This window comes from Anomaloglossus baeobatrachus, chromosome 3, assembly GCF_048569485.1.
Source record: "Anomaloglossus baeobatrachus isolate aAnoBae1 chromosome 3, aAnoBae1.hap1, whole genome shotgun sequence".
NCBI lineage: Eukaryota > Metazoa > Chordata > Amphibia > Anura > Aromobatidae > Anomaloglossus > Anomaloglossus baeobatrachus.
This window is the reverse complement of record NC_134355.1, coordinates 526,815,515-526,830,455: the sequence shown is the minus strand read 5'-3', so window position 1 is coordinate 526,830,455 and position 14,941 is coordinate 526,815,515. Positions and strand designations below refer to the sequence as shown.

The following is a 14,941-nucleotide window of genomic DNA, read 5'->3' as shown; positions in this document are numbered from 1 at the left end:
GCACAATATGCTGTATGTACAGAAGAAATAGCACAATATGCTGTATGTACAGAAGAAATAGCGCAAGATGCTGTATGTACAGAAGAAATAGCACGATATGCTGTATGTACAGAAGAAATAGCGCAAGATGCTGTATGTACAGAAGAAATAGCACGATATGCTGTATGTACAGAAGAAATAGCACAATATGCTGTATGTACAGAAGAAATAGCACAATATGCTGTATGTACAGAAGAAATAGCACGATATGCTGTATGTACAGAAGAAATAGCACAATATGCTGTATATACAGAAGAAATAGCACAATATGCTGTATGTACAGAAGAAATAGCACGATATGCTGTATGTACAGAAGAAATAGCACAATATGCTGTATGTACAGAAGAAATAGCACAATATGCTGTATGTACAAAAGAAATAGCAGAATATGCTGTATGTACAGAAGAAATAGCACAATATGCTGTATGTACAGAAGAAATAGCACAATATGCTGTATATACAGAAGAAATAGCACAATATGCTGTATGTACAGAAGAAATAGCACGATATGCTGTATGTACAGAAGAAATAGCACAATATGCTGTATGTACAGAAGAAATAGCACAATATGCTGTATGTATAGAACAAAATAGCACAATATGCTGTATGTACAGAAGAAATAGCACGATATGCTGTATGTACAGAAGAAATAGCGCAAGATGCTGTATGTACAGAAGAAATAGCACGATATGCTGTATGTATAGAAGAAATAGCACAATATGCTGTTGTCGCGGGTGGAGGAGGGGACGCTGCGCTCTCCCACAGCTCGGGTCCGGCTGCCGCTGCTCGGTGGCTCGAGCGATGGGCCGGATCCCGGGGACTCGAGCGGCGCTCCTCGCCCGTGAGTGAAAGGGGTTTGGTTTTTGGGATAGTTTATTGTCCGTGACGCCACCCACGGTTGTGGTGATTGTAGGAACACCACCGCTGCTCTGTATGGGAATCCCGGGAGCGGTGACAGGGAGCAGGAAAGTTGTTTGTTCTCCCCTCCGTGGGTAGGGGGGGTGGTTGTCCCGGGGCCCAGTGATGAGTTGGGGGATGAGGGATGGCGGGGCCGGTGCAGGGCTTGGTGGGGTGCAGGGACGCGGGGGCAGCGCTGTGCCTCACGGCACTGTAGTACTCACTCAGCCTGAGACGGTGACACAGTTCTCGGTAAAACACACGGCTGGAAAGACGGTTCCCACGGACGGCTGCTGTTGCTTTTCCCCGGTAGTTGACGGTGACGGTCCCTTTTCCTGCACCTAAGTCTATGTTGGTAGCGATGGGTTCCCACCGGTAACCCGCTCCCCAGCTTGGATATGTGCCGGAGGAGCCCCTCTTTGCCCGCAGGCGCTGGCCCTGAGAAACTGGTGCCTTGGCGGTGGCGGTGTCTCTCTCTAACGGTCGGACTGTTGCCTTCAATCGGGACTTGGTTGTTGGGAGGCCCAGAGGTCCCCTTCACTGACGGATTTGGCAAATTCACGCTGACTCCTAGCCTTGCCGGGATCCGAAAGGCCCCTGCCAATGGTGCTGGCTTCTCTTCGTATACCGCTCCGGTACCGCCAGGCCACCACCCGTCCACGGTCCTTTCGGCAACCTCCAAGTAGCCTCTCCTGCAGACGGTCACCGCCGTCTGCTGACCTTGCTGTTCTCAGTCCGGGGCACACACCCGGACCAACTTCAGGCTTTCTCAACTGTCACTTTCTCTGTCACTACTCTCACTGTCCTCCTTCTCCTTCCTCTCTTGCTCCTCTACCACTTCACTGTTTACTCCTTCACTTCCACTCTCTATCTCTCTCTAAACTCTTCTGCCTGGTTTTCCCGCCTCCAGGGCTGTGAACTCCTCGGTGGGCGGAGCCAACCGCCTGGCCCACCCCCTGGTGTGGACATCAGCCCCTGGAGGAAGGCAACAAGAATTTTTGTGTAGCTTTGGTGTACCTATCCGGGGTGTAGGGTGTGGTGGTGTCATGACCTGTGACCCCTGGCTTGCCCAGGGCGTCACACTGTATGTACAGAAGAAATAGGACGATATGCTGTATGTACAGAAGAAATAGCACGATATGCTGTATGTACAGAAGAAATAGCACGATATGCTGTATGTACAGAAGAAATAGCACGATATGCTGTATGTACAGAAGAAATAGCACAATATGCTGTATGTACAGAAGAAATAGCACAATATGCTGTATGTACAGAAGAAATATCACAATATGCTGTATGTACAGAAGAAATAGCGCAAGATGCTGTATGTACAGAAGAAATAGCACAATATGCTGTATGTACAGAAGAAATAGCGCAATATGCTGTATGTACAGAAGAAATAGCACAATATGCTGTATGTACAGAAGAAATAGCGCAAGATGCTGTATGTACAGAAGAAATAGCGCAATATGCTGTATGTACAGAAGAAATATCACAATATGCTGTATGTACAGAAGAAATAGCACAATATACTGTATGTACAGAAGAAATAGCGCAAGATGCTGTATGTACAGAAGAAATAGCACGGTATGCTGTATGTACAGAAGAAATAGCACGATATGCTGTATGTACAGAAGAAATAGCGCAGTATGCTGTATGTACAGAAGAAATAGCACAATATGCTGTATGTACAGAAGAAATAGCGCAAGATGCTGTATGTACAGAAGAAATAGCGCAATATGCTGTATGTACAGAAGAAATATCACAATATGCTGTATGTACAGAAGAAATAGCGCAAGATGCTGTATGTACAGAAGAAATAGCACGATATGCTGTATGTACAGAAGAAATAGCGCAAGATGCTGTATGTACAGAAGAAATAGCACAATATGCTGTATGTACACAAGAAATAGCACAATATGCTGTATGTACAGAAGAAATAGCACAATATGCTGTATGTACAGAAAAAATAGCACAATATGCTGTATGTACAGAAGAAATGGCACGATATGCTGTATGTACAGAAGAAATAGCACGATATGCTGTATGTACAGAAGAAATAGCACGATATGCTGTATGTACAGAAGAAATGGCACGATATGCTGTATGTACAGAAGAAATAGCGCAAGATGCTGTATGTACAGAAGAAATAGCACAATATGCTGTATGTACACAAGAAATAGCACAATATGCTGTATGTACAGAAGAAATAGCACAATATGCTGTATGTACAGAAAAAATAGCACAATATGCTGTATGTACAGAAGAAATGGCACGATATGCTGTATGTACAGAAGAAATAGCACGATATGCTGTATGTACAGAAAAAATAGCACAATATGCTGTATGCACAGAAGAAATAGCACAATATGCTGTATGTACAGAAGAAATAGCACGATATGCTGTATGTACAGAAGAAATAGCACAATATGCTGTATGTACAGAAGAAATAGCACAATATGCTGCATACTGTATACAGAAGAAATAGCACAATATGCTGTATGTACAGAAGAAATAGCACAATATGCTGTATGTACAGAAGAAATAGCACAATATGCTGTATGTACAGAAGAAATAGCACAATATGCTGCATACTGTATACAGAAGAAATAGCACAATATGCTGTATGTACAGAAGAAATAGTTCAAGATGCTGTATACAGAGAAGAAATAGTGCAAAATGCAGCATATAAATAGCACAACATGCTGTATACTGTATACAGAAGAAATAGCACAACATGCTGCACCGCCCCTATATTCCCATACAATGCCAGGGGACAATTATCTCCCACATGTTCGCTTGTTATTTTTCAGCCAGAGAGCACATGATACATAGTAAATGTAATCTGCACATATGTGAGTGGCTGCTGTATGTGTATCCATATATGTCTGATTGACCCAGCAAAACATTTTTTACATATCTTTATTTCTACATAGACAATCTGTTTCCTGCAGTGCACACAGGGGAACGACGATGGTGACATGGGAATCTGTCCTTCACATACTGATGCTATTCCCAAGGTCATTGATTACACTGCTTCTAGGGAAGGTTAAAAGGCTAAATTACAAGCTATTTATACATGTGCTTCTGACATTTTACATCCAAGCTGATTTTTTTTATATTTTTTTTATATGCATTATACGTTTTCAACTAAATAAAAAAATGCATCATGTAGGAATTTTTGTTCTGTTCATACAGCAGCCAAACAGAAACCAGGGAGACCCCAGAAAAGACAATGCGGACCTTACGCTTCAGGTTCCACCTTATCTGTGTGAATAAAGCTTAACAGATCTGTTATGGCTTTATTATATTCTAATTATTCCATATGTCCTCAAATACATTTTATAACTTTGTATATTAGCATGTACTCAACAGATTATCCAAAAAGTCATTCACTGGGGGTTTGACCTCTTTCTGAAAGAAGCGGAGGTGCGCATGTTCAGCCCCTGGTCTTTTCATTGTTTATGGGACAGCTGGAGAAAGAAGTTCATGGGATTGCTGGGGGTCCCAAGGGTCAGAGCCCGAGTAATCAGCAAAAGATAACTTACTTTTTGGGACGACTAAAGGCCGCTTTACACGCTGCGATATCGTGGCCAATATCGCTAGCGTGGGTACCCGCCCCCATCGGTTGTGCGACATGGTCAAATCGCTGCCCGTGGCACACAACATCGCCCAAACCCGTCACACTACTTACCTGCTCTGCGACGTCGCTGTGACCGGCGAACCGCCTCCTTTCTAAGGGGGCGGTTCGTTCAGCGTCACAGCGACGTCACAGCTGCGTCACTGAACCGCCGCCCAATAGAAGCGCAGGGCGGAGATGACCGGGAGGAACATCCCGCCCACCTCCTTCCTTCCGCATTGCGGGCAGGAGGCAGGTAAGGAGAGGTTCCTCATTCTTGCAGTGTCACACGGAGCGATGTGTGCTGCCGCAGGAACAAGGAACAACTTCGTTACTGCTGCAGCAACAATATTCGAGAATGGACCCCCATGTCACTGATCAGCGATTTTGCACGTTTTTGCAACGATACAAAATTGCTCAAAGGTGTCACACGCAACGGCATCGCTAAAGCGACCGGATGTGCGTCACAAAATCCGTGACCCCAACGAGATCGCTTGAGCGATGTCACAGCGTGTAAAGCGGCCTTAACCCTTAGGCCACGTGCGCACGTTGCTTTTTTTTGCATTTCCGCAGCGTTTTAACCTGCAGCGTCACATTGTCAAAATGCATGCGTTCTGCTTCCCCAGCAAAGTCTATGAGAATCATGCAAAATCCGTGCACACGTTGCTTTTTTGAACGCAGCATTTTGAAAGTCAAAAATGTAACAAAATCTCTGCGTTTAAGGGCTCATGTGCACGTTGCGTTCTGTACCTTGCAGAAATAAACGCATCCTCTGGCAAAATTTGACAATCTCAAATTTGGTTTTGACCACAAAAACGCTTGAAAAACGCATGCGTTTTGAGCAAGTTTTCATTGAGTTTTAGGTGCGTTTTGATTGCTTTTCACATGCGTTTTTCTTGCTTTTTGGTAGTTGCGTTTCCAATACATTGTCATGATAGAATAAAGCTTCCAGAAATGAAAATAAATAAATACATAAATAAAAATTGACATCTACTGATGTCATTTCATGCTACCTATCATTCTTTACATTTTGTTGAATAGGTAGAATCTCTTAGAAAATGTCTTTGCAAAATGGAACTCTCCGTTAAGGGAGCTTTACACGCTACGACATCGCTAATGCGAACTCGTTGGGGTCACGGAATTTGTGACGCACATCCGGCCGCATTAGCAATGTTGCGTGTGACACCTATGAGCGATTTTGCATCGTTGCAAAAACGTGCAAAATCGCTCATCGGTGACATGGGGGTCCATTCTCAAAAATCGTTACTGCAGCAGTAACGAGGTTGTTCCTCGTTCCTGCGGCAGCACACATCGCTCCGTGTGACACCGCAGGAACGAGGAAGCTCACCTTACCTGCCTCCCGGCCACAATGCGGAAGGAAGGAGGTGGGCGGGATGTTACGTCCCGCTCATCTCCGCCCCTCCGCTTCTATTGGGCGGCCGCTCAGTGACGTCGCTGTGACGCCACACAAACCACACCCCTTAGAAAGGAGGCGGTTCGCCGGTCACAGCGACGTCGCCGGGCAGTTAAGTATGTGTGACGGGTCTGGGCGATGTTGTGCGGCACGGGCAGCGATTTACCCGTGTCGCACAACAGATGGGGGCGGGTACCCACACTAGCGATATTGGGACCGATATCGCAGTGTGTAAAGCCAGCTTTAGTTGAGGATGTGATGTAATCAGGGAAGCCCTTGAGCTCACTCCCAGCCAAAAACGGATGCGTTTTTGTTGACAAATATACATGAAGATCACATTAAAAATGCAAGTAAAGCACAATGATTTGAATTTAGGATGCGTTTTGATAATTCTCATTGACTTCAATGTTAGGAAAACGCTGCCAAAACGCTCAAAACAATTGACATGTTGCTTTTTCAAATGCAGAGATTTTGACAAAATTTTGGCACAAAAAATGCAGCTTTTTTGAACGCATAGTGCACACAATATGCCTATTTCCCATAGACTTTGCTTGGAAAACAAAACACATGCATTTTGGCATTAAAACGCTGCAGTACAAAACGCTGCGGAAACGCATGAAAAAACGCAACGTGCGCACACAGCCTAAAAGTGCAGCATGTCAATTCTTTTGAGCGTGTGGCAGTGTTCTACACCCATTGAAATCAATGAGTTGTTGGAAAACGCTACCAAAATGCTAAGCAGTACGTGTGCACTGCATTTTTGTTGCGATCCGCATGTTTATTTCACATAACAAACACAGGTCTTTCGGTCTCTCTCTCTTTGTCAATGTCAGTCTCTCCCCCCCACTCCCTCTCTCATACTCACCGATCCCCGATCACCAGAGCGGCACTGCACGGCGTTCACACTATGGCGGCTTCTCCTCTTTTGAAAATGCCGGCCGCTCATTATTCCATCTCGTATTCCCTGCTTCCCCGCCCACCGGCGCCTATGATTGGTTTCAGTCGGACACGCCCTCACGCTGGCTGAGTGACAGCTATCTCACTGCAACCAATCATAGCCACCGGTGGGCGTGTCTATATCGTGCAAAAAAAAATAATAATTTAAAAAAAAAAAAAACAACATGCGGTCCCCACCCAAATGATACCCAGCCACACAGCTGTGGGCTGGTATTCTCAGGATGGGGAGCCCCCCATCCTAAAAATATCAGCCAGCAGCTGCCTGGAATAGCCGCATCCATTAGATGCGACAGTTCTGGGACTCTACCCGGCTCTTTCCGTTGCCCTGGTGCGGTGGCAATTGGGGGTAATAAGGAGTTAATGGCAGCCCAAAGCTACCACTAAGTTCTAGCTTAGTGATGGCAGGCGTCACTGAGACACCTCCATCACTAAACTGTAGAGAAAGTAAATAAACACAAACACCGAAAAATCATTTATTTGAAATAAAAGACAAAAATACACCCTTTCTCACCACTTTATTAACCCCCTCAAAAACACTTCCAGGTTCGAGGTAATCCACACAAGGTCCCACGATGCTTCCAGCTCTGCTACATCGGAAGCTGACAGCGAGCGGCCATAGAGAAGGACCGCTAGCTGTGAGCTCCATGCAGCAACTGAAGTGAGTCGCGCGATCAGCTGTGCTGTCACTGAGGTTATCCGCGGCCACCTCAGGTGAAGGACTGCAGCTGTGGCTGCGAGTAACCTGAGTGATGGCACCGCTGATCGCGCGGCTCACTTCAGTCACTCAGGGGATTTGCAGTCACAGGTGAGTCCGTCACGTGGGACCGCAAATCAGGCTGCGACACAGAGAGAGAGAGACATGCGATGTCAGTGAACTCGGATGAAGCTCTGAAGTCACTGCTGCGGACTCCTGTGTCCTGGCACTGACCTCGGAGGTTCATCTGAGTTCATGACAGCACACAGAGACAGAGCCGCGGGATGACAATGAAGTTGGGTGCAGTTCATCTGAGTTCATTCTCATCCCCCGACTCTATCTGTGTCTGGTGTCAGCGGACATGTAGCAGAGCACTGACAAAAATGCATCCAAAACGCATGTAAAATGCTTCCAAAATACATGCGTTTTGGATGCATTCTTTTTGTCAAAATGCAGTGTCTGCCAGCGGGTGTGCATTTTTCTGCACTGGTCAGGACGCAGTGTGCGCACAAGCCCTTAAAATGATTTGTTTCATCAAGACAGGCTATTTATTTCATTTTGGGGAGCCATTCTGTAAACATGAGCGTAACAATTAAGGTTGCATAGGGTGTGCTAGATGGGACACTGCCGACGCCAATGCCTATTTAAGTTGCATGTGTTTCCTCAGATGCACATTCACCTGAAATTTATAGTAGTGCAGGGACCTGCCGATTCCCCACACTGCAATACACGTCGCCATCCAAGGTAAAAAGAATAATTTATTTATTAATTTTTTTAAAATGTGTTTGTTGAAAAATGGAGGTCATTAGTACTGGAAGGGGCCTAGGATTGGAGACATTAATTATTTAGCCTCAAATTACCCTTTCCATATATACTCAGAAACCTTAGGTAACAGCGGCTGTTTCCACAGCACTCCTGACCTCTTCATGTACTGTATGACGCAGTGAAGCACTCATCTGAAAGGCTGGCATATGTGGTCACTACAGGAGAAATACTGCTGAATAGGCTAAACACTACGGGCAGATTTATCAGATATTATTTGTCAGAATTTTGGCAAAAACTGTTTGAAATGTCTGAATAACTGAATGAGTTTTTGCACTTTAATTCCAATCAGCTTCAGGTGACTTTTTGAAAAGTGGATGGGGCTCAGCTGGGCAGGGGTGCAGCAGAGCGTGGGCGATAATATCATTTAATCATAATTTACACCACAAAAGTGGTGTAAATCATAACAGAAATGTACTCCATTCCAGGCTGGAGAACATTCCTACAATGAAGCATGGGAGATAAAAGAGGAACGTAATTCATTAAGAATTAATTTGATGCATCGAACAGAAGTGCAAAAGGATTCACCGCTTTCTGAGCTGGGAACGGTGGTCACGTGACCGCGACTATGTGATATGCATAACCCGTCTAGTGGGCATGGTTGACTAGTGGGCCTCACTTAATACATTTGTGTTGAGTAAGGCCGGGCCCACCAGTCGGGTTCTGGCCAGGAGTATGTATACTGCCGTCCCCGGCTCAGAAATTGCCGATTCCTAGCTGCTTGCGGTGTGTGCGCTGGAAGGATTCATAAGTCTGCAGTCACAAAGAGTGACACACAGAGTGACTGCAGACTTATCATTTTAGACTGGACAACCCCTTTAAAGAGAAAAACTATAATTGAAAGATTGACATCTGTTCTGTGTTTTGGAGACACTCCTAGTTTCAGCATACAGATACTGATGAAATACTGATGGGTGAATCAGGCCTTAGACAACCCCGCTAATATTAGCTTTCGGCAGATATAAGATATGCAGTACATGTACTCAAACACTTAGGGGTACTTTGCACGTTGCGACATCACTAGCTGATACTAGCGATGCCGAGTGCGATAGTACCCGCCCCTGTCGCACATGCGATATCTTGTGATAGCTGCCGTAGCGAACATTATCGCTACGGCAGCTTCACACGCACTAACCTGCCCTGCGACGTCACTCTGGCCGGCGACCCACCTCCTTCCTAAGGGGGCGGGTCGTGCGGCGTCACAGCGACGTCACACGGCAGGTGGCCAATAGAAGTGGAGGGGCGGAGATGAGCGGGACGTAAACATCCCGCCCACCTCCTTCTTCCGCATAGCCGGTGGAGGCAGGTAAGGAGATGTTCGTCGCTCCTGCGGCTTCACACACTGCGATGTGTGCTGCTGCAGGAACAAGGAACAACATCGTATCTCCTATTGGTGCGACATTATGAAAATGTCCGACACTACACAGATCACCGATTTACGTCGCTTTTGAGATCGTTTATCAGCACATCTAGGCTTTACACGTTGCGACGTCATTACCGGCGTCGGATATGCGTCACTTTCGATTTGACCCCGACGATATTGCAGTAGTAATGTCTCAACGTGCAAAGTACCCCTTAGTCACCCCAACACTGCCATTCAATGTTAACTGGCAGTACACCAGGACTGACACTTATCTTTTTGGTTTGGCTTCTAGTAAAGACATTTTATGGTGAGGCCTCTATACTGGACAGGTTGGCCCCATGTAATTTGTCCCCTCCCCCCATCATTAGAGTAAATATGGCCATGTTCTTTATAACTGAACGTATAAGTGCCCTAACATTGTTTTGTGATAATAATTCAGTAACTCATAGTATATCAGCTCACAGAACAGACATTACTGCGTTGTGGAACGACATGATAAGAAAACCCCATTTCCTTTTGCACTCGCAGTATTACTACGTGTAACCATGAACGAGCACCTTCCGGAGAATAACCTCATTGTATTTCATAATTCATGAGCTCAAACGTATCTTTATTTCCCAATAACACACATGGTCACATCCTTAGAGCAGAGGTGCAGATGATCACATCATTCTCTCTTGTGTGACTGCGGCCATTCAGATACATGTGCAAAGCACTTCTGGCTCAGGAGTGAAGATAAATCCAACCTGTCCCAGCCTGAAGTGACAGCACATTGATGGCTGATCAATACAATATTAAGAGGGGTTCTCCACTCTTGGACACCCCAGTATAATCACTTCAGGACCTGAATTAACATAAAACCAATGCCCACTCACTTCCTGCAGCGGTGCCATCCCAGTGATGCGGCACCGCTGTTCCCGGAGAATGACATGGCACTGATGTGTGACATACCGGCTGTAGCTAATGATCGACCACTAGTCGTCTGCGGCTCCTCAATATTCCATCAGTGAGGACATCTGCTATGATGAAATAGTAAAGGAGACAGCTAAACAGTAGCAGCTCATTGGCTGCAGCTGGCAGGTCACACAACAAGGTCATGACAGGAGGTGAGTATCCATTGTTTTTATTCTGAGTCCTGAATTGATTAAAGGGGTCCAGGCTTATCATGAAAGTCTGTAGTCACTACATGTGAATGCAGACTTGCGAATCCTCACATGGCTCTGAGTTTTCCCAGATGGCGGGTGGCTAGGCCAAGCAGTCACTTGACCACATGTATACGATATGCATACTCCTAGCCACATTCTGACTAGACATGCACGGTCCCACTCATTTCACTTGTATTGAGTGAGGCCATGCATGTCAAGTCGGAATGTGGCCAGAAGTATGGATATCGCATACTTGCGCTCACATGACAACTCAGTCTCGCTGCTGGCACTGGAGAATCCATTACAGCATGCGCACAGTGCGATTTCAGGGTTCACAAGTCTACCAGAGCATATATCAGCTGAACATCGGAGTGCTGTGTCTAGATCCCTGACAAACTTTTAAGTGGTTTGTCACCTTGCTAGAAGAATGGTGATAGTGATGAGCAAGCACTACCATGCCTGAGTGCTCGGTACACGTAACGAGCAGTTGGATGTTCGGATGGACGCCACTCGAGTATCCGAGTACAATGGAAGTCAATGGGTGACTCTTTGAAAAATGCTCGTGTCACCATTGACTTCCATTATACTTGGGTACTCAAGTCGTGCCCCTCCGAACATCCAACTGCTCGTTATGAGTACCAAGCACCCTAGTATGGTAGTGCTCGCTCATCACTACTCGTTACAAGTCCCCGAGCACGGTAGTGCTCGCTCATCACTATTCATAACAAGTGCTGAGCACCCGAGCATGGTAGTGCTTGCTTATCACTACTCGTTAGGAGTACCAAGCACCCGAGCATGGTAGTGCTCACTCATCACTACTCATTAGGTGTACCGAGCACCCAAGCTTGGCAGTACTTCCTCTTCACTACTCGTTAGGTGTACCGAGCACCCAAGCATGGTAGTGCGCGCTCTTCACTACTCGCTAGGTGTACCGAGCACCCAAGCATGGTAGTGCGCGCTCTTCACTACTCGCTAGGTGTACCGAGCACCCAAGCATGGTAGTGCGCGCTCATCACTACTCATTATAAGCACCGAGTAAGGTAGTGCTCGTTCATCTCTAGTGAAAGCTTGTTGATCAGGGGAGGTTTGACTGTGGAGGTTTGACTGTAGTCCATTCATTCCCTATGGGGCTAATGAGTTCTGTGCTTGGATTTCTCAGAAGCCCCATAGAGAATGAATGGAGCATCAGTCAGGTGATAAACGGATAAAAGTTCTCCATCGTATATGTAGAAAGTTTTAGGCTATGTTTACATAGTTTTTTCAGGCACAAAAATCCAATGAACTTTCCAAGTCTGTAAATGGCATATTTTGCAGTCTTTTATTGGATGGCGCCTAGTTTATAGTGTATTCCATAAAATATGAACCTTTTATTTCCCACCAGGCGTTTTTCAACATATCTTCAGGAAAAAAATAGAATTAAAAAATTCCTCAAGAATGGTAGAATGGATTTCTAATAAAATGGAAGATGGAAGAGCGGATCAATTTCTCAAAAAACACTGTGGTCATAACATTAGGGAGAAGAGAGCATGTGGCTTCCTTGAATTTGTGGTGTCAGTGTGGTTTGGTGGCCACCGCTCCCTGTCAGGCCATTTGATAACCAAGGGGCTGGTCTGAAAGACACTTTTGGATGAAATTCAAATTTTTGGGGTTTTTTTCCAGTGCATTTTTTGAGGCAAGATACATCATGGTCACAATTTGGTTTTTTTTCTTGCGTGTCTTGTGATCCTTTTTGTAAGTAAAAACATAGCTTGCTCCAAGTGTGAAGTTCTTTTCTCCCACTTTGTGGCATTTCCTTCCCAGTAGAGCTACATTATATGTCTCTTCCGAATAAATGTTTTTGGTGTTTTTGACCCCACAACTAATATAATTCTATAACAAATCATGGAATCACATTCATATAATCGCGTAACTTTTTCAAAATGGCAATAAAAATATAGGTATTAAAAGACATTAAGAAGGATTTCACACGTCTAACATTCCCTGTCGGAGGATCTGGAGAAATCGGCATATCTATGGCTGTATGGCTGGCGAATTTGGGTCTGGACGTTGTGGTCTGCTCTTGAACATTGAATGTCGGATGTGTAAATCTGACAAAATGTTTAATTCTCACACTGCAGATTTTGTTGCGGAAACTTCTTTAAATACAACTTGATTGCATTCATCTGAATAGGACTGTTTTAAAATAAAGGACCAGTGTCAGAAGTTTCCACAACAAAGTCTGCAGATTCTCTTTTCACTTTTTGTAATTACAAACAAACTTCATAATGTCAGAAAAGGATACCAACAATCAGAAAAGAGTGCCTCCAGAAAAGGGTGCCATCACAAAAGAGTGCCTCCAGAAAAGGGTGCCATCAGAAAAGTGTGCCATCATAAAAGAGTGCCTCCAGAAAAGGGTGCCATCATAAAAGAGTGCCTCCAGAAAAGGGTGCCTCCAGAAAAGTGTGACATCATAAAAGAGTGCCTCCAGAAAAAGGTGCAATCAGAAAAAGGTGCCATCAGAAAACGATGCCATCAGAAAAGGGTGTCATCAGAAAAGTGTGCCATCACAAAAGAGTGCCTCCAGAAAAGGGTGCCATCAGAAAAGTGTGCCATCATAAAAGAGTGCCATCAGAAAAGTGTGCCATCATAAAAGAGTGCCTCCAGAAAAGGGTGTCATCAGAAAAATATGCCATCAGAATAGGGTGAAATCAGAAAAGGGTGCAATCAGAAAAGGATGCCATCACAAAAGGGTGCCATCACAAAAGAGTTCCATCATAAAAGAGTGCCATCATAAAAGGATGCCGCCAGAAAAGGATGCCATTAGAAATAGGATGCCAACAATCAGAAAAGGGTGCCATCAGAAAAAGGTGCCATCAGAAAAGGGTGCAATCAGAAAAAGGTGCTATCAGGAAAAGGTGCCAAGGATGTCAACAGATCAGAAAAGGGTGCCATCAGAAGAGGGTGCCATCAGAAAAAGGATGCCATCAGAAAAAGGGTGTCATCAGAAAAAGGGTGCCATCATAAAATGATGTCATCAGAAAAAGGTGCCATCAGAAAAGGATGCCATCAGAAAAAAGTGCCATCAGAAAAAGGTGCCATCAGAAAAAGGATGCCAACAATCAGAAAAGGGTGTCATCAAACAGAAAAAGGTGCCATCAATCAGAAAAGGATGCCATCTTATCAGAAAAGTCTGCCATCAGAAAAGGGTGCCATCAGAAACGGATGACATCAGAAAAAGGATACCATCAATCAGAAAAGGATGCCATCAATCAGAAAAGGGTGCCATCACAAAAGGGTGTCATGGAACAGCACAGATGCGCAGAGCTGCCATTGCCCGCAGTGCCCCTTTATTCCCGGGCTGCACTTACCCTGCGCTGCTCCCTGATCACCGCCTGGCAGGCGCTCTGCCTGATCTCCGCCGCGGATCCCGGCTTCAGAAGGCTCCTGGTGAATCTCCGGGAAGTATCCATCACCGATCACCGGGGGCACCGGCAATACGAGGGCAGAGGGGAGGGACGGCTGCAGGGAGGCGGGAGAGATGTAATACAGCAGCTCCCGGGCAGATGATTGCACGTCACCCGCTCAGGACTGCACTGTGACTGCAGCTCTGCAGCTCAAGGAAGCGGAACTCACTTTCTTCCTCGTTATCTGACTTGTTACAAAGTTCAGCAGCGTCTTCAGCGGAGAGTGGCCTCTCATGCTGCGCCATCCCAGGGGATCCGGACACGACTTTCCCAGCAGGTTTTACAGAAGTGAATGAATTCTGCATGTGCTGCTGATGTAGAAAACAGCCATGAGAGCAGCAGCAGACGACCTAGAAATGTTACCAGGCAGAGCTATCAATATCTGTCAGAAAAAGTTTGTGGCCTCCAATATATCAAAGGCTTGTGGTCACCCAGCTTTCCCAGAAGCCTGAACTGCACCTCTGCCTATTTATGCTGAACTCACGAGTAGTGATGAGCAGGCACTACCATGCTCGGGTGCTCAGTACTCGTAATGTGTAGTGATGAGC

The 14,941-nt window shown here is 45.5% G+C and overlaps 1 protein-coding gene across 1 annotated transcript in view; it reads right to left on the bottom strand.

The window, feature by feature from the left end:
* The window catches only part of DOCK10 (dedicator of cytokinesis 10), a 439,835-nt gene extending 425,369 nt beyond the window's left edge, over nucleotides 1-14,466 (bottom strand). The window contains exon 1 of the mRNA XM_075340778.1: nucleotides 14,298-14,466. Coding sequence (XP_075196893.1) covers nucleotides 14,298-14,399 — 102 coding nt within the window. The 5' untranslated portion in view covers nucleotides 14,400-14,466. The remainder of the gene's footprint in view (nucleotides 1-14,297) is intronic.
* Nucleotides 14,467-14,941: the final 475 nt, after the last annotated feature.